The sequence below is a fragment of the Syngnathus leptorhynchus genome, chromosome 1 (assembly GCF_054491065.1).
Source record: "Syngnathus leptorhynchus isolate UIUO chromosome 1, UIUO_Slep, whole genome shotgun sequence".
Lineage (NCBI taxonomy): Eukaryota > Metazoa > Chordata > Actinopteri > Syngnathiformes > Syngnathidae > Syngnathus > Syngnathus leptorhynchus.
In genome coordinates, this window is record NC_141195.1 from 6,016,468 (window position 1) to 6,036,611 (window position 20,144).

The 20,144-nt window shown below is 41.1% G+C and overlaps 1 protein-coding gene across 1 annotated transcript; it reads left to right on the forward strand.

Annotated features, from left to right (window-relative positions):
* Window positions 1-242: 242 nt before the first annotated feature.
* LOC147061575 (acid-sensing ion channel 1-like) lies at window positions 243-19,212 on the forward strand. Its single transcript, XM_085909336.1, has 10 exons — window positions 243-621; window positions 2,759-2,954; window positions 15,624-15,774; window positions 15,850-15,977; window positions 16,121-16,271; window positions 16,524-16,580; window positions 16,714-16,867; window positions 17,006-17,097; window positions 17,200-17,279; window positions 17,976-19,212. The coding sequence occupies exons 1-10, from the start codon at window positions 260-262 to the stop codon at window positions 18,087-18,089; spliced, it is 1,485 nt and encodes a 494-aa protein (XP_085765462.1). The 5' UTR covers window positions 243-259; the 3' UTR covers window positions 18,090-19,212.
* The last annotated feature ends 932 nt before the right edge of the window (window positions 19,213-20,144 follow it).

A 20,144-nucleotide genomic window follows, 5' to 3' on the forward strand; every position in this document is an offset into this window, starting at 1 on the left:
TGCAGCCCGATTTCGTGCTGCGTTCACGGAACTTGACACTGACTCTTTGTGCTTATCGGGACTTTTTTTTTTGTCTGGTCACATCGATGTGCGTGGAGAATGGCGAGACGACTCCGTAAGTGGTTTTATGCGTGTCTGCACCTGCGCAGGTGGACGGTCGGCGCCACAGGTGAATGAATGAGTGAACGGAGGAGTGGGTTGAAGTACGCGGCGCCACTCTCACTGGCATCGAACGTTTGACCTGCATCGCGTCACGACAATGGACCTCAAGGTGGAACGGGAGGAAATGGACGGCGATCACCCCGCGCCGATTGAAGTTTTCGCCCGAAGGTCCACCCTGCACGGCATCTCGCACATTTTCACCTACGAGCGCTTCTGCTTCCGACGCTGCCTGTGGCTCGTCGTCTTTTTCGCCTCTCTCGCCGTGCTGCTTTTTGTGTGTGTGGACCGGATCCATTTCTATTTGGAGTATCCGCACGTCACTAAACTGGACGAGGTCGTCAGCCCGATCTTGACGTTCCCCGCGGTGACTTTCTGCAACCTGAACGCCTTCCGCTTTAGTCGCGTGACACGCAACGACTTGTATCACGCAGGGGAGCTGCTGGCGCTGCTGAACCACAGGTAGCCTTCACTTACTTTGCACGACGGGCGGCTCGCTGGACAGCTCCTTGAATTCAAAGCTCATAAAATAACTTTTGGTTTTTTTTGTGTGTGTGTCTCTGGCGACACAATTCCAAACACAATTGCGTCACTGTCACTTTTCTACCACACCTCAATTATGCCCATTATTTACCATCGAGTTTAGGGTTAGTTGTTGATGCAGTGGGGGTTTGTACGTGATTCAGTTGTTAGTAGGTCCCCCCCCCCCCCCCCCCTCAAATATTTGGGATTCAAACTGTGGAGTCCGCCATGGTGATTAAATCCAATTGAGACACTTAAAATGGCTAATTTCAGCAAAACCAAATCGGGTGTGTAATGTGTTTTCTAATTTTTTATCCTTGGGATATTATGAGAAAAGCAACTTTTAAATGACACCTGGGTTGTTTTGATAGTGCGGCTGGCTGAGAACATAGAAAACTCTTGTTTTCTCTGATCACAAAATGTGGCAAAAGCCGTGAGTTAAAAGTTCATGCATTTAAAATCACCATGTTTGCAAAACCTGAAGGGAGGAAAAAAAATGTCCTCTTGTTTCTGGGATGTTCAAGATGCAGCTTACCTGCTAAATAAAAGAAGAGTTTGAGTTGAATATTGTTCAAACAATCATTTCAGTGTGTGAGACTGCCTGAAAGTGGGAGAGTGCAAAAGTAGCGAGGCAGCTCGCTTGTAAACTCCATTTGCGTGTCGAGATCATATCGCTAAATCAGGGCCAGAGCAGCTTTTGTTTGAAGGTGTTATTATTTAGAATGAATGTTTGAAAATTAGACTGTAACATCGCTGCCAGCCGCCACAGGGAAGGGGTGATGGTATTGTTCGCTGTTCCGAGAAGACTTTCATAGAAATGCTATGAAGGAATTTAATGAGCTCAAATTTGACCTGACCCTGTCAAACACTTTCAAGATCAACATGAACATAAATTTTGTTCTTCCAACCTCAGTAACCTTTTGACTTCACAAAGATTTTTTGCATGAATGAACAAGACAGCATACTTGAAAAGAAAACTCTCCCAGAATAGGTTATAGCTGTTTTATTTTTTCATGCCGCCAGTTATTGCTAACAACAATGAAGGTTAAATATATTAGAATTAGCAACGTAGCTCGGAGCTTGAGGTGACGTCATCCTCTGATGAGCCGCCGCTGCACTGATGTTGACAATCTGGTGGCGGACCGCAGATTCGACTTGTATCACCGTTCTTTGAAGGTCTGGCACATTTCCTGGGAGAAAAAAACACTAAGCTCAGAAGCTAACGCTAGCTCATTATCCTGCTTAAGAAGTGAGGCAATTCAAATGCAGGTGCAATCCGAGTAATTGAAGTTTGTTTGAATGTCGTATTTGGTCGAAGGTCAGCAGCCGATGCATGTATTCAACTCGCGGCCAGAAATTTCTGAGCTCCATTTGATGAAAGGAAACCTTCCCGGGGCAAAGTGTAATGCCGAGGGTGATGTGGGATATTTGGCTTCCTCACTCAGTTACTGGGCTGGCATTTAATACGGACGAATGGCGCCTGGTGGCTTGCACAAGAGAAATATCAAGACATTTCACTGAATGCCAAATTCCTGAATCAAGACTGTGATTATGAGGGTGACTGATTACGATTACCTCTCAAATATATAATAGGGCGGAAAACCACGTAGGCTAAAGCCGAGAGCTACTGTTATTAAAAGAAAAAAACTAACGACATACAGAATGTTTTGATATGGCCGTGAGGGATTAACTTCTATTTCCTGAAAGCTATTGATCTTAAGTTTTTAAAGCAAAAATGCACATGCAGTGTATATTCTTTTAATCATTGGGCCGATGAATCTGTTTTTTTCTGCCAAAATTCGCCATCGGCCTCAAAAATTCCAAATTGATCGGGCCCTATTAAAAATAAAATGAATCAAATTTAGCTTGACCAAATTCATGTTTTTTTTTTTCTTCCTCAAGCTGCTTGACAACAAAATGAACTTTTAATGGGCATTGTCCTAAATGTCAGTATTGGAATAAAATGAGATCTTTCTGACTCCTTACTGCTGCTTTGGTTGAATTTCACACAGCTGACATCCAAGCAGGAAAAATGACATAATTTATATTTCTATCTCCAAACAATCGTCTACTTTAGGTATGAGATCCGAGACGTGCATCTTGTGGAGGAGAGCGTTTTGGAGAGCCTGAAGGTCAAATCGGACTTCCACAACTTCAAGCCGCGACCTTTCAACATGTTGGAGTTCTACGACCGCACCGGCCACGACATCAATGACATGTTGCTCTCCTGCCACTTCCACGGCACCGAGTGCAGAGCCGATGACTTCAAAGTGGTACGTTTGGATATCATGTGATCTTTTCTGATTCTTGTATGAATATAACTTTATTGATACTGTCATGGGAACAATGAAAATCAGTAACATTATTCATTTGAAATCCCACAGTCTGAAAGTTGGATTGATGAGGAGATAGCTGGATTAAAAACTGGTTTCCTGAACTGTGTTTTAAAGATTATACTCTGCTGTATTTCATCACAAAACAAATACATTTACATTTCTGGAATTATAATTTACGGAGTCCTTTTAAGTTTTGTTGATCTGTCGTATTTTGTTGCACAGTTTAGTCGGCCCCTCCGGTCCTAAGCAAATATTTACACCTGTCTTTTTCATCTTTTCAGTGTTTGCCTCCTCTGTTTGAGAGCGAAGTTCTGTATAATTAAGCAGTTGTGGAGAGTAAACGAAGTGAGTAGCCTGTCTACTGCAATCATGACTGAAGAGAGACAGGCCTGCACTCGAGTGAAATTGCAAGGCTAAACGGCAACAATAAGACAGAAAAGCCAAGTATGAAAAGAGAGAATACAGTAATTGGGCCTTATTTTCTTGTTTGCTCGGGGCGCAAAAACAGACGCTTTGTGCCATGCCAGACTCGTTTCAGAAAGAAAACTCCAGTCATGCGCCCAGGTCGACTGCGCTTCCTGCTAGACTTCCACGTGCCACAAAATAGGGACTATAATGTCACTAATTAGTACAAATTGTAAGATTAGTGATTAGTAGTATCAGTAATTAGTGACTGGGTATCAACATAGACCAGCTCCACCACACTTGAAAACGATGAAACCATAAAATTGAGCCGAAGAGCAGATGTGAGCTTTGGGCTGCTGCCGTGCTGAGTTTCCCCTTCGATGTGGTTCACTGATCAAAAGTCTTGAAACTTTAAGACTCCTTAACCTTTTCTTCTCATTTGAGACCAATGTATAATTGATGTGAAGAATGTGAAGGTACACTGGCAGCCTGTCGACTGTGATCGAGCCATTCTGGTGGGCTTTGAAAAGAGCGCTGCTCGGTAGGAAATGACATCTGTCCACAACACAGAGGGAGAGGGGAGGGGCTTCCCCCTAGAGCATTATGGGGCCTTTATTTCCCTCCGTAACTACCCTTTGTTGCCTCAATTTATACTGTCTCCTCTCCAACATGGACTCTCTTTGAAGAGGCCTTTGACGCAATACATTGGTAATCTGTTCATTGTTTTGTTTGCACGGCGCTGGTGGAATGAAGAAAGACGGGTTTTGGTGTTGAGATCAAAGGAGGGGGGGGGGGCAAAGACGCCGATAGAACATTTTTGAAACATCATCATCGAAAATGCTGAGTCCAAGCGAGATGGTCGACTTGCATGTTAAGCTTTTTCACCTTGAAGCTAGAAACTGACAAGTTTCAAAATGTGTGGAGTAAGAAGCGGGTCAAGTTGAGAATATGCAGTGGATGGATGGATTGAAATGTTTTTGGAGCATAATGAAATGTCAAATCGTAAGGCCAAGACAAGTCGGTCGTTTGTGAGTTTTCTCTTTGTTCCTATTGCCAGTTCCAAATTCTATTTTGATGTCAACTTATATCCAGATGAAGCCCCAACAGCAGGATGAACTAAATTCCATATTTGCAAATTAGATCCCAACCGCATGCGGGGGTGGGCATGAAATAAGATTAATTCCAGACGATATCAGGTCCATTTGTATTCATTCTCTCACTTCCCCGTTTATATTCGCAATTGCTATTTCCCTGGAATTGCTTACAGCAATAATGTCGTAACCGCAGGCAGCGAGACACTTTGCTATTTTTCCCTATTCGATTTTTCAGCTGTATTAGCATGAGGTGAATCCGATGGACTTGTCGACAGAAACAAATGTCAAATGCTGCTCGCTGCAAAACACTCAGTGGTAATGAAAAATATTGTCTTTAGGAATGAAATGGAACCACAAAGGTTGCATTTCAGCGCTGTGATGTTTTTGCACATACTCAGCGTGACGCACAAGTCTGGTTTTCAGTTTTTGAGTGCTCTTAAGCTCAAAGTGTTTGGCCTCGGTCGGAATCATCTTCTAACAAGCCCGTAGCACCCGCCGGCGATCTCTGCCGTTGCTTTGAGCTGGCAGTGAAGCACAATCCTTGGAGAGGGGAGGCTACCACTTCCTTGATGGTTTGAAGGGACAGATTTGGAAAAACTGCCCAGCGGCTTGTGGGTCAGCAAAGCTCCTGAACATGCTAGCATCGTCCAAGTCATGTCACCTCTTGTGTCCCCTGGTGCCCTCTCGCCATCTTCACTTGCATTCCTACTTAGTCGAAAGCCCTGTGCAGCGAATCCCTCACGTCAGCCCCCATGGGCATGACAATCCTCATTATGTTTTCATGTCAGGCTCTTTACTCTCTTCCTTCCTCCCTCGCTTTCTCTCATGCCCTCCCCTTTGTTCTGCTCATTCGGGTGATGTCCCCATTTTCAATTAGGAGTTAAGGGCTTTGCAGGCAGATAAATAATTCTGAATGAGTCCAGCTCTTCTTTTTTTTGTACCCATTAACATGTAGCTCAGCAGACCTCTACATTGTGGACCGATCCATCGTCGAGTCCCTGAGACGGACTACCTACCGTTCATACTCACATTCTTGCCACTCGGCCTGCAACAAAATCAAGCCAGTAACTTTTTACTCATAGTGAAGATATTAAGCAGCAAATCTTTCAAACGACCTCGTTAATGTTCATTTCTCTCCATGCACTTTGGTGATAAACAAACCAAGTCATATTTGCCACACATGCTGAACTTGGACTATTTAGTGCTGAAGTAACCACATTTCCTAAATCAGCAGGTGAATAGTTTACTCAGGGCTCATAAAGGAGACTAATCTTATGTGCAAAAGACATTCGTCAGCGGTGGGACTATTACATGCAGCAGGAGTTGAAATTTGACTTCACCAAGCGTCTTTTAAAAAAAGGACCTTGAGAAAGACTGACGGTGCTTGTTTCATTGATTTCTTTGTGTTTGTTAATGAAACAAATACAACAAAGTCTTTAGGGGAAGATTAGAAAGTGTTCTTGGTGACAGTTTAAAGTTTGATCACAAAAAAAAAAATAGTGAAGTACAACAATACACAATAGGACAGCCGCATTTAGTCCAACGCCAATCTGCAAGTCAGCAGGCAGGTTAGCTCTGTTAGTTCAAAATCACAGTGTGCTTTTAACTCATTCACAACCGTTGACGGGAATAAACGTCAAACATCACTTTGTACTTGGCTGGCAGTGACAGAGTTAAGTTAGTTGTAGACTTTTACAACTGTTGGTCAACAGGGAAACGTGTGGGTGGGGGTCATGGCCACTGTTGATCCATCAATCAATTATGCTCAATCTAAAAGTCCGGGAGATCATTCCATGTTGTTAAAAGGCGGACAGCCACGTAACAACTTCGTGACTCCGGCTGGTTTTCTAGACGGATCAGTAATGCCGCTTCAGCATGCTCTATTTGCCCAGGCTGGTGAGGGGATGGCAGAGGGAGGTGGGGCTGGGGGTGGGGTTGGTTTTTATGAAAGCATTTTGGACCGAGTGATGCTGAAAATAGCTCAAGTGGTCTGCATTGCTCTGCCCATGGTTTATTCATCTTGAGGTTTAGTGCAGGTGACTCTGCAGGTCCAGGCTCTGTTTGCTGGCTTCAGTGACATGCTGACTGCAGGAAAGCGGGCAGACGCTGAGATCCCACCTCGCGTCACCTCACCTCAAATTCAGTTCATTAGTTCTAGATCAAGGGTGTCAAACTCATTTTTTTCACAGGCCGCATTGTAGTCATAGCTTTTTTCGGAGGGCCATTAAGATTGTCAACCTAAATAAATGTATGAGCACCTCATATTATACACAGTAAAACCTATAAAACAAACTGACAAATAACCTCTTTTCAAATCAGACAAATAAAAACTGGTCAAATATTTAAACAAAAAGATATTATGAAAAGTGAAGACAATTTGCAATTCTAGTAACGACACACAAATTTGATGCACAATTTGTCTTTGCGGGCCACATAAAATGATGTGGCGGGCCGTATCTGGCCCCCGGGCCTTGAGTTTGACACCTGTGTTCTAGATGAAATCAGCGACAGGGTGACAGTGTGGAAGATTCCAGTGGCCGGCATGATGAGCTTTTCCTGTTTATCTCCAATGAGCGTTGCCAAGGTCACCACGTCAGTCTGAATCGCAATCATGTGTTTCAATATTTCACTCAGTGTAAATGGGATATCACTTTAATGACATGCAGTGAACAAGCCGCTGGGTAAGAGAGTGGAAGGATGGAAGGAAGGAAGGAAGGCTTTGTAGCGGGAATTTAAGGGAGAGAGTAACAACATCTGTGTGGGATACCCAGGCACGCATGTTGTTTTTCTTCTGTTTAGACTTTGGGAGAGGAGGGAATTACAGCTTGTTTTGTTTTGACTACAATCACTGTACAAAAGGTGGATTTAGTGACGACAGACATTTGCAAGAACAGGTACGGTGAATTTGGTGCAAAAACACTGAAGACCAAATGTAGGCAAGGAAAGAAAGAAGATTCAGCTGCAGGCAAAACTTAAGAGTTATAATTAGGATTTGAATTGGAGGAGAAAGCATCGGGAAATAAGAACAAGGTCAGCTCTGCGCGCTCATCTGACTCGGGGATAATGAGCGACTTATTTTATAATTCAGGAAGCACCATCCCAAAATGCTAGCTTACATTAAATGATCTTTAAATGTTAATGCGGAGCTCGGCGATGTCAATAATTTGCAGAGAGCTGCTACAGCGCGCACACGGGGAAAAAAAGCCACACAAGATAAAATGCGGCGGGAAGCGGTGGCATTCGGCAATAACAACAACTGCCTCGTGAGAGATTATCTGACACACTGATTAGTATTTCTTCGATGTGCCCTTTCACTTTTCTATGGCTTTCGGTCTGGCAGTTCTTCTGCAATTACTGAGCGAATCTGTTCACTAACTTGGCCTGCAGCCTGAGTTTGGCCTACTGTTATTTAGAATCTTGTCTCAGAGTAAAAAAATTCAGACATGCCCATGGAAATCCGTCTTCAGAAGTCAAATAATGAACGTATGCTCCGCAACCACATGGGAAAGCATCCTTTCCTCTCGCTTCGTGGCAATATGAGGCAAAATACACATTAGCAACTAATGAGTGATGCTATGACTGCCACCCAGAGCAGAGGACATCAGTCACTGCAGCAATTGGCCGTCACAAAGGTGAAGGTGGAACCAAGATCACGTCGTCTTTTTTCTAAGTGCGTCCTTCGAACGCACCTGTTTAAGGTAGCTGAATCTCGCTTACTATGCAACTCCAGTCTTCAGTCACCGCTCCACCTCATTTACGCCCTTGTGCTTGAGTAAAAAGGGAATGGCACTTTGTCAGAGAAACTAAGGTTGAGGGAAATGCACGTGGTTTTTGCTCTGATGATTCAGTTCCTTTATTCGTTTTATGTCTTTTCACTACCAAGGTGAGTCAGATTGAAAATGATGCGACCGAATGCCGCTCAGCTGTGACCGATCTCCTCACTATCCAGGGACAACGGGGACAAAATAGCAGTCCTGACATATTGCAGTCCATAAAGTTTACGGGGTGAATTTGAAAGCAAACAGACACATCAAGAAAATGATGGTGAACATTTGGAGAAGAGGAAGAGGGTCGCATAGGTTCAGAACGTGGCGGCTGAGTGATTGCTATGGCAAAGGTCAAAGTTCACTTGTTCAGATTCACGGTCAAATCAAGTGAACGTCTTCAAGTGCTCTGATGAGCTCCATCTCGTATAAACTCTCACCGAGAGAAATTATGCGCCAGGGTAGAAGGTTAATTGAAATATGAATAACTTTAGACAACAACCTGCTTGGTAGGTCATTTTGTAATCACAACGTTACCCCCTTTTACTTGCAAATGAGTTTCTCCTCGTTATAACGTTATTGTTGCCTAGCAACAAGGGGGTGACTTCTGTTGGTGCGTGTGTGTCTTTTTGAAGTTTTTGCCACTTTGTGTGATCACCTAGCTGGGACTCATTAATGCCGGTCTTGTTTTAATCGTACGTTGATGGAAAGGAAACGAACAACGTTTGAGTGGCATTCACAGCGGAGATCATTAGCACGAAAAGAGGTCCACTGCAAATGTTCATATTTAGGAGCGACTCTCGCCTTTATTATAATATAAGGATATCATTCCATTTATTTAGATGAAAACATCATGCCATTAAGACATTCTAGCACTGTTTTAACATGTTTCTTCTTTAAAACGTTGATTTTTTTTGTCTTTCGCAAAAATACGTACAATGGCAAGAAATATAACCACAGACTATAAACATGGAATGAAATAAATTGATAAATTGATTTATCATTCTGTTACTCGAGGGAAAAAATGGGAGTGGCACAAGAAAGTGAACGTTCACATTATCGATTGAAACACTGGAATACTGGCTCACTGCCAGTTTGAAAATGCTTTTGAGCAAAGCAAAGAGAGACAAAGAGCAAAAATTATAAAGGAGTTCATTCACAAGGAAACAAAGAAAGACACCAAGGGGAAAGAAACGTGCTAGAAAAGTGACAAAGGTGACCTGAGACTCAGTGGGAAGTTGCACCTGGGTCTCTTTTACACGGCACACGATTCCTCTTGCCCCGAAGCTTGTTGTCATTTTAATTAATTCATCTATTTGCATTCAGAAACAGTATGTGAGAAGCTTGGTGGTCCGAGGTTTATTTTCTTCTGCAGAATGTGAAACACGTGTTAGTTTTATTTGTGCTTTTATTAATTCATTCCAAATAATCCTAAATCAGAGTGAGTTGTGTTTTATTTTTAAATTAAGGTCATCCTTGCAGACTTTTCCACCCCAAATAAAATAAATTAAAAAAAAATTAAATAAATAAATAAAACATTGGTTTAGTAGAAATTGTATGCATCTAGAGTATGAGTGGTGTCATACTCCTGTTGGTATCAATCTGAAAAAAAGTGATATCAACTATCCCTAATAATGCACAATTAATTTGTTGTCTGAGCCTGGTTCCTGCGTTTGCCATTGGACTGGTTTGTTCTACAAAATGGCCAAAACATCGAATAGTTGTACCCTGCTACCGATACAGTGATTCATTTCTTGAGGGACAAACAATATTTGAAAACCAGCATTGCTTGGAAGGTCCAATGTATGAAACCAGTCTCATCGCAACCCACGCAGAGCTAAATAGTTTTAATACTACCATGGGGGTGATGAATCATAGAGGTATGCCAAAAATACACCAAAGAGTACTCCAATGCTCAAGTACGCTATGCGAGAGTGTTACACGCAAGTTGAGAGTGAGCATATTTGAAACACATCTGTGTTCACCTTGTGCATCTATGCGTATCTTTAGTTTTGTGCCATGCTGCCATATGTCCATATTTTCATCTCACCGTTGGGCAAACTGCGTGTGACTTATTCACACGGCTTTCACATAGAATGCGGTCACGGTAGCACACATCACCCTGAGCTACAACAAAGTCCACAGAGTACCCAAGAAATTAGATTGTGGTTCATATATTCTGTGCACTTCAAAGACGACCCGAAAAAAAGAATTGCTTACAAAGTGATGTAAGCGTTCTAAATTATTTCATGATGTGACTATTGAATGAATTCAGAATAAATTATAAGAAGAGATGCGCTGTCTCAATGAAGTGATCTCTGAGAATCTTTTGCTGAGGTCAAGTAAGGGAAATTAATACGTATACATCTAAATCTGAATACGTTTCGGGCTACTCTTCCCACTTCTGGCTTTTAAATGATACAATGTTCAAACATTTGCTGTTTATAAGAGAGAGATTTGCTGTCTATATCTCTCCATCACTTTTGAGAAAAATCCTCTTTAATCCTAGTTAACCCCACTGTCTGCCACCTAGAATGTTGTCAGCTGTAATAAGGGGATGTCTTGCCTCTGTGACTGGCCCTGAGGCTGTTTATGTCTCCATGTTTACGCAGCTCTGCCTGACGAGGGCTTGGTGCACAGTGGAATCAGCGCAAAGAGCTGTTGCTGTGCCTGTGCCTGTTGCCAGCAGAGCTAGAGCATGTAAACATGTCTGTTCATCACGAATGGACGTGCAGGAGATTAGTGGGTGGGGAGTTAAAACATGCATGTCGAAAGACTAACAAGTTAAGGCATCCTAGAGGAAATGTAAAGAAGTATGACGGATGGTTGTTTTCATAAAACCGCTTTACAATTCACGATTAATTATCAAAACTCTAGCCGATTGTGATTAACTTGAAAAGATTGATCGGTGAGATGGTGAGATTTAATTTTACCGTGTTATTCGTCTTTTATACATTCAGTTGTCGTGTTCATGCTTTTTTTTTTTTTTTTTTTTAGGTTGCTTTTTGGGTGCTTCGAAAGAGATAAGCACTTTATTTATATGTATTCATTGATTTGACTCCTGGATCATTTTCAGTTTGTACAATTATATGGAATGACTTGACATCAAATATTCAAGAAAATAGTTTTAACCAATACTGCAGCTTGTCAACAAATGTTGTACTGCTATAAATTACACTTGGAGAAAAAAAACACTCATTTAAACGTGTTTTAAATTAAAGCTGATAATTTGCCTTGGACAACCTCTAAAGTCCCTAACATGATTTCATTTCTCCCTACATCGTCCGCCATTACTTCAAACATCATTCTAATTTATTGCATTTCTCACGGGCCAGATGGTTTATAGTGTTGGAAGCAAAGGCAGCTGCTCCCCTGAACAACTCCCTACGGATTAAAAGGAGCCATCTCTTGAACATATTAGACGTCGACTCAGCGACTTTTCCTTAAAACCTCAACCTTTTTAGCCCCTTGTCGCAATATTGCCTTGCTTTAAATGATCATATCCATCAAACACCACAAACGTTTCAAAATGTGTGTAAATGTACGTGCGAGTAAATTGTGGATGAGCCCAATTGATGAATGGATGGATTGACCATAACTACCATAGCATACCATAACATTGTTTTTAACAAGAAAGGAAACAACTTAGTAAATGTGTTACAGTATTTCTAATGACCTAAACAAAAACAAAAAAACACACACAGAAAAAAAACGGGGGATTTAATAAGCCGTCCTGATATTTCAAGAAGAGTAACGCTCATCCGTACACCCACCCAGTCCCCTCAAGTGCCCCTATCGTCTCTGAGGGTGATAGGTAGTGAGAGGCTGGACAGAGCCTGGGAATAAGATGAGAGAGGCAGAGCGTCTCTACTGGCCTGTGAAATATTCATCAAATGAAGCAGAGGTGGGTGGGGAAGTGCGGCAGGAGATGGAGACTACTCCACAAGGCTAAAGAACGTCAGATTTTTCAGATGAGGTGAGGCAGGCAAAAAAAAAAAACACGATCAAGGAGAGGGAGGAAATTAGTATTATTATCACTCGATGTGAGCAGCTTCTTAAAACCCAGACTTATCGTAGCCAAACTTAAAGGAGGCTTTTAATTGATGTTTTGTTACAGCAACTGGCATAAATTTCACATCATGGCAAAGTCAAGAGCGAGTTTAAAAGTCTTGTCACAAACTGCAAGATCAATTGTTCGCCTTTATTTTGACTTTGAGCAAGGTTTTACCTCTTATGATACAAACTATATGTCCATCCGGTCTGGCTCGACTCAGCTGAATTTTGACTCTTAAGAGTATACCAAAGAAGAAAAAGTAAATGCATATTTTGCACAGCACTAACAGGGCTGGTTAAAAAAAACATACGAGTAAAAGTAAAAAAAAGAGCCGTCTTCATCTTCCTCCTGTGCACTGAAACCATTGAAGTCTTCCTCCTCAGTGTCGGATTGGAATAGCGTCAGATATACTTCGCTACACACTTTCTCAGTCTCTGTTTCGTTGTCGCTTTTATGCATTTCTTCTAGCATTTTCCATGATGAGGGTCTGTTCATGCTAATTTTAGTCACGCACAAAGCGCCAAGTTACATTAAACTAGCGAGCTACACGTATGGCTTCAGAGGTGACGTGACCAGTAAATAAAGAAAAGGGTGACGCAACAAGATGTCATCAACAATAGTGCCCAGTGCCCCCTAGTGACCAGAAGAATCCTCTACCGTGCATGTTAAGAGCTAAATCGACTGCCTTTAACTTAAAAGCGGCCTCATATGCATTTCTTTTGTCCCCCTTAATGAGGGTTTGTGTATAAAAGCTTCCTTTCTTCAGCAATGTCCATTTTGATCTCATTCTGTCTCTTCTTTGTGTCAGTTATACGGCACTACTTGCCTGGCGGATGGACACGTGATCAACACATCACTCTGCTTCCCAGTGACCGTGTCACATATCCCTCCGCCAAGCAAAACAGTGCCGCACATTAGCGGTCCACAGACTTTTTACGAGTGTATAAGTGATCAAGACATCACAAAAATCACAAAAAAAATCCATAGATACGCCGCACCGGACGACAAGCCGCAGGGTTCAAAACTCGAGCAAAAAGTAGCAGCTTATAGTCCGGAAATTACGGTACTTATAATTACTGCAAAGTTATGGTCAAAATGATGTGCTTATATCTCTATGGACGTGTATAAGTGCTGAATGTCTAATATGTGCTTATGTTTGTGTATGTAGTAATACAGATGAACATATATATGGATGAATATGTGCATGCATTGTTTAGTGTTTGTGTGGGTGTGACATGACTGTATGTATGAATTTCAATGTTGCCAAGACAATTTGCCTTTTTTTTGGGTGTCTTTTTTTTTTCATTAATATCCTTTTGTCCACCAAAAGGGCAGACAATATAAGCCTAGGCTTCAGGCTTAAGTCTGTAGATCTTTTGCTGTATGATCTTTAAATAAGATCTTTGAAATAGCAGAGCCAAATTAAACTATTGTGTATTTGAGCACACCTCGTCTTCAGTCCATAAAGGCGTATTTAACATTAGCAATGTCTCCTTGGAGACTCTTGATTTTGACTTCAACCTATTGGGTCTGAGAAGGACATGTTGAAAGCATCATTAAGTCATTTGTATTTTCAGTCTCATGGAGCCTCTGGCTTTGATTCCCTTACCTATGATTTATCCTCTCAATGGGGTGGTGCGCTCTTTTCCAGCCAAGAATGATTATCACCATGGCCAGTCAGCAGGGTAATCAAACATTTCAGAAAATCGGGTTGCTGGGGATTGCCTTAGAGGTGTTTTCATTGTTAGTAAGTGGCATGTACTGTACATTGATGTGGAGTTCGATATTACAAAATCAGGGCGCATAATATAGGCAAAACTCTCATCTCTTCACCAACTTGCCTTAAATCTTCCAATAATATGAAAGTGTTTCCATAAACGCGAGAGCACTAATGGAATGAAGTTACCCTGCAGTGACTTCTTTTAACAGCTGTCGAAAATACCTTGTTGACTGGATGGGAAAGTGCAAATCTAATGTGCATCTTAAGTAACACATGCATATTTATGTGCAAGTATGTTTAATAACAATAGTGCTGTGCTGGGTGTTTTTAAAGGCACTCAACCGGCAAAAATGGTCACGAGGGATAACTTCATTTATCCGAGCCCGCCGATGGGTTCTTTGTAAATTAAGTGGCGAAAATTCTGGGGGGGGGAAGCAACTATAACAAATGACAAGTAAAGTTCATCGTAATTATTTATAATCAGCGATGACTACAATGATCTGTGATGTCAATTTTTAACACTTGCCTCATACAGGATGCATGATGTGTAATGCACATGTGCTTTGTGATTTATTCATTGGTCTGAACAAGCGTACGTGTTGGATGCTTTTTCACATATCCCATCTCTGCTGTCACACGACCGACCATTACACAAGACATAATGCGCCCTCACCATAATCAATTGTGACGATGCGGAACATCATGCACCTGTCATGGCCGTTCAATTTACGTTTATGCACGGCTGACTTATTTATGAGTAGCAGAGCATGCAGGAAATGTTTGGAGTGTGCAGCGTAGCCTACAGTGATGGGCTGAAGCTATTCGGACAGCAGATTAGTTCAAAACAGGATATCGGTTTGTTTTTAGGTAATTAAGCCAAAATTTCAAAATACATCACCATTTTTATCAAATGTCCACACTTCTAAGTATGATTGCATGATGTAAACAAGACCACATTTTGGAAAAATACCTGATGTATGATGTTACGGGGTTTCGGGAATTGTTCATTATCTAAAGCAAGCTCAATGGACAGTTGCGGAAATGTCACCGTCCTTGAACTTGTTTTTTTTCCGTCCTAATTAGGTTAAGCTCGTATATTTCTACCCCTTACACTTTGACTCTTGCTCACATTGCATTGCTGCCCTCCCATATTCGCCAATATAACATAAGCCCCCCCCCCCCAACCCTCCATTGATATGTCACATTGCTTCCAACGTTTGTTAATAGTGCAGCCTTTCTTAAACATCAAGGCATCAATCTGCCTGGCAAGGTAAGCTTGGTCACCATGGTAACATAAGGGCGATGAAATGGAATGCTCAATCATCAGCCTGCAGGTCGCTATAACCTCACTGGGACGAGTTTTCTTCACAAATGCAAGAGTAGGGGAATTCAGTCTAATTTCCCCCCTTCTTTCCTAGTCTTCAACGTTTTTTACTTAGAAAGGTTATTTTTTGTATACTACACGTTGAGCCACGAATGGAGATAAACAGCGCCCTCTAGCTGAACTACTACTAAAAAACAAAACAAAACAAAACAAAACAAACATCTCTGCCCTGGTGTATCTTTCAGGTCTTCACTCGCTATGGCAAATGTTACACCTTCAACGCCGGGGGTAATGATCGCCCTCCCCTTATGACCACCAAGGGGGGGATGGGGAATGGTCTTGAGCTCATGTTGGACATTCAGCAGGACGAGTACCTGCCTGTCTGGGGAGAATCGGGTGAGTTGGAACACTTTTTGGGGAAGGCACACTGGTATGGTGGCTGTGTCGCAATGACGGCACATTCTTTGTCAGATGAGACATCATTTGAAGCCGGAATCAAAGTGCAAATCCACAGTCAAGATGAACCTTCTTTCATCGATCAGCTCGGTTTCGGGGTGGCTCCCGGATTCCAAACTTTTGTCTCTTGTCAAGAACAGAGGGTAGGGACCTTTTTCTGCTTTTATTAAGTCAATCCATCCAGGGTCACTGCACTGGAGCCTATGTTGAATAAATGTATTGCTTATTCCATTTTTTTTTTTAAATGATCCAATTGGGAAAAAAAACATTTTATGCATGGTTTCAGCTGATATATCTTCCACCACCATGGGGTGACTGCAAGGTGACACCCATGGACTCCGACTTCTTTGATACTTACAGCATCACAGCCTGCCGCATTGACTGTGAAACGCGCTACCTAGTGGACAACTGCAACTGCCGCATGGTGCACATGCCAGGTTGGAAATCCTCCATCAATTACGACACACTAAAAAAAAAAAATGTGTGTTGTGGATTTCTTTTTTCCACTGGTCATAAAAACAATAAGTACATTGTACATTTACTTGGATGATAGAACCTACATTTCATGCAGTAGGACTGTCAACAACAAAAATAATCACTATATCCTCTTGTGCACCTAATTCATGGAAATAATGATGATAAAGTTCTGCACGTACTTCCAAGACCTAAGCTTTGTTCATGTGTTGCAGGCGATGCACCCTACTGCACCCCGGAGCTATACAAAGAATGTGCTGATCCTGCTCTTGGTAAGAAAGAGCCATTGTTCAACTCTCCCATTCACCCATTCTGTTAATGATATCATGACATTACCTAATTGGAGAAAAAAAACAACAACATCTATTCGTCTATGATGGGTTTTTGGTTTTTTTTGCCCTCCAGATTTCTTGGTGCAGAGAGATAATGATTTCTGTGTGTGCGAAACACCTTGCAACATGACCAGATACAGTAAAGAGCTGTCCTTTGTGAAAATCCCCAGCAAGGCTTCTGCTAAATATCTTGCCAAGAAATACAACAAATCTGAGCAGTACATTAAGTAAGTAACAAGAGTCATCCAGATTCAAAGATGATTGACTTTTTAAATGAGGAGCCGGTGCCTCCCACTCATCAAGCGTAAAATTAAATCATGACCATTTTTTCTTTCAATGATAAATATGAACTCTGAATTCTTCAGGGAAAATCTCCTGGTTTTGGACATCTTTTTTGAGGCTCTCAACTATGAAACCATTGAACAGAAAAAGGCCTATGAAGTAGCCGGACTATTAGGTAACAGTATTATGTGAATCATCTATAATTGAGTATATAGTCAATGTGTACTTGATGTTTTTTAACTTAATTATCGTGCATGGCTTGATTGAACTATTCCAGGTGATATTGGTGGTCAAATGGGACTTTTCATTGGCGCAAGCATACTCACTATTCTGGAGATATTTGACTACCTTTATGAGGTAAGTCATCTTTAAAGATGTTCAGTGGATCTAAAAAGTTGACACACCCCCTGTTCAAATACCAAGTCCAACATAGACCATTTTAAAACTGTCTAATCTATGAATTTAACTCAGAAACAAAAACAAAATTATGAAAATGGAATTATAGACAACTAAGATAACAAGGTTGCACAAGTGTGCACACCTTATCACAGGGGATTAAACGCAGTCTATTTATTTTTAAACTAAATATGGCATACTTGGCACATTAAGATACTATGTGTACCAGGCAGAGTTTAAATGAACGAATGAACGAGTGAATGTGTGAATGCATAAATGGTTGAATATTACAATTCTGCCTCTTTTTTTTATTTCACCTCAGAAGTCACATCACTGGTGGGCTATTTTTAGAACAGACCAGCAGGTTATTCACAATGTCCTTGTGAGCTTGTACCCACTGGCACCATGTGTTGTCGTTGCTGTTGTTCTTAGGGGAATGCACATTAATCAACATTGCCAAAAGGTATCTGCTCATCTTTGTGCGTCCTCCAACCCTCGTAACTGCTCACTCATCCCCAGTCCAAGTTAAAAGTCACATTAATTTTGCACTAATTTTGGTCTCTGTTTTTTTTTTCAAAGGGGTTGTCGACTTTTTATATCCACAGCACTTCAGTCTAGTTTTTTTAGTCACTGACCATTCCGTTTTTATCTTCTCAGGTGATAAAGTACAAACTGTGTCGCTGCTCTGATAAAAAGCACAAACACAACAATGGTCAGGGCACTGTGCTCAGCCTTGATGATGTCAAGTGTCACGTCAGTAACTTCCATTAGGTGTCCAGAGTCTCAAAGCCTCTTCGTGGACTTTGCTCAGTGCTGTGAGTGTCCCAACTGCTCCCAAACTTGTGGCAGAAGCGAAGAAAACAACGTTCTGGAATGGGCTCGACTGCACTGATGTGCTCGATTCGCTTTGCTCATCCGGCTCAGCCTCACAAAACATTAGCATGAACAAAAGTGATGTGTTTAGGCGATCAGCTTCAAGAGATTTTGGTTTGTGGTTAATGTCAAATAATATCAAAAAAAAAATTTAAGCCATCCGTACTTGATGACTTGCATGTAATTTGCATTGGTAACATTTCCTTTTTATTTTTATGCTATCAAAGATCATATCATCCCCTGTGAAAACATCTTGACCGTCATTCTTACAGTTTTCTACCTCATTGGACAAATTGACTGCAAGTGTGATTGGTAAAAATGGTCAGAAATTCCTAAATTGGCACAGTCAACATTTGCAGCATTGCAAAGTAGTATGCTTTCTTGTGAATGGAAGGAGCTGGGTGTGTCGCAATGTGCTGCAGTTTCAAACCTGCAAGTGAGTTTGCATCCAAGTATGTTGGTGACGCTGATATCGGAAGAGGACAGGTTGTTTTCCAGCAGTGCCTGTTTGAAAGATTCTCTCTTTGCATATTATTCACATTGTATATAAGTCATCAATCATTCCCATTGAGCTCAATGCGAAGGTCCGACGACGAGACCATCGGCTGACATGAAAACAAAAAGCGGTTCTTATGGATCGGAATGCCGTTGCATTTGTCGAAATTGTATATGACTGTACTCCATTTGCTATTTGCATCTCTGTTTTCTATATGATGTCATCTGTAAACAATATGAATATTAAGATTTACTTTTCAGTTTTGTGGATATGGTCAGAGCGTCTTATATTGTTTGAAGTAAATAGAGAGCTAGATTGCGTTTTGCAGCGTGCGCCGCATGAAATCTTTCATTTTCACTGTCCACAGAAAAGCATTCATCCCCAAATATTATGGCTATTTATTTATTTATTTTAATCCGGTACTTTCTTTGCTTTTAAGTCTACAAATACTGTACGCAACTCACATAACTTGGAGATACATGCTTTCATGGGACAGTTCTTATGATGACATTTGAATGATGAATACAAATGATGGAATTGAAGAAATTGTTTCATTAAAGTTGAAGTCGTAATGTTATCTTTTAGTCAACCTTCTGTCTTCTGTGTCTATTTGTTACTTCCAAATTTTGCTTGCACTTCCTGTTTATCTTGCTCCCTTCCTCCACTAAGTTTTTCTCAATTCAGAAAGAGGTTACAGAGAGGGTGTTTATTTTTCTGAAGTTTAACAGAGGTCTCTTTATAGAAAAGTATTTATACTAACTCCAAGGTCTCAGCGACCGTACTTGAAATAGTGCCACCATGTTAATAAGCAGTCTGCTATATAATAAAATCACCGTAAGCATGTCAAAATAAATGCAGAAATCACCGTAAGCATGTCAAAATAAATGCAGAAATCACTGTAAGCATGTCAAAATAAATGCAGATCATTTTTATGACTCACCTTTTTACCTTTTGGATTGAGTTTGACACTCACATTTCATTTTTCTAAACTAAGCTGCTTTCTTTTCAAAGCCCACAGAACACCAGCAGACTGCTGAATCGGTACTTAACAGTTCCTCCACAACTCTTTGCCCTCTTGTTCAAGTCTTGCACAACAAGGTTCTCTTTATCCGAGTCCTGCAACACTGAAGTTTGAATGCTAGACTTTGTGACTTTCAATGCGCAGTTTATATTTAAGTAAGAATTAATACGCACGACTGTTAAGTACCTTATCTGCTGAGGGATTAAATACGATATTATAATTCTTTGTTGAGTTCTAAAAGCGCCATTAAATTGACCAACTAAAGGCAAAGTAATGAAAATAATTTCAAAGCCATCATTAGTAGTCCATGTATTATAAAATATTATCAACTTGGTAATCACGCAGATTTTCAATTGTGATTTCAAGCGCAGAAGAGAATGAAAAGATTGAATTAATGATGAATTCAATCACTGAATTAAATTGGCGGGGAAAATCC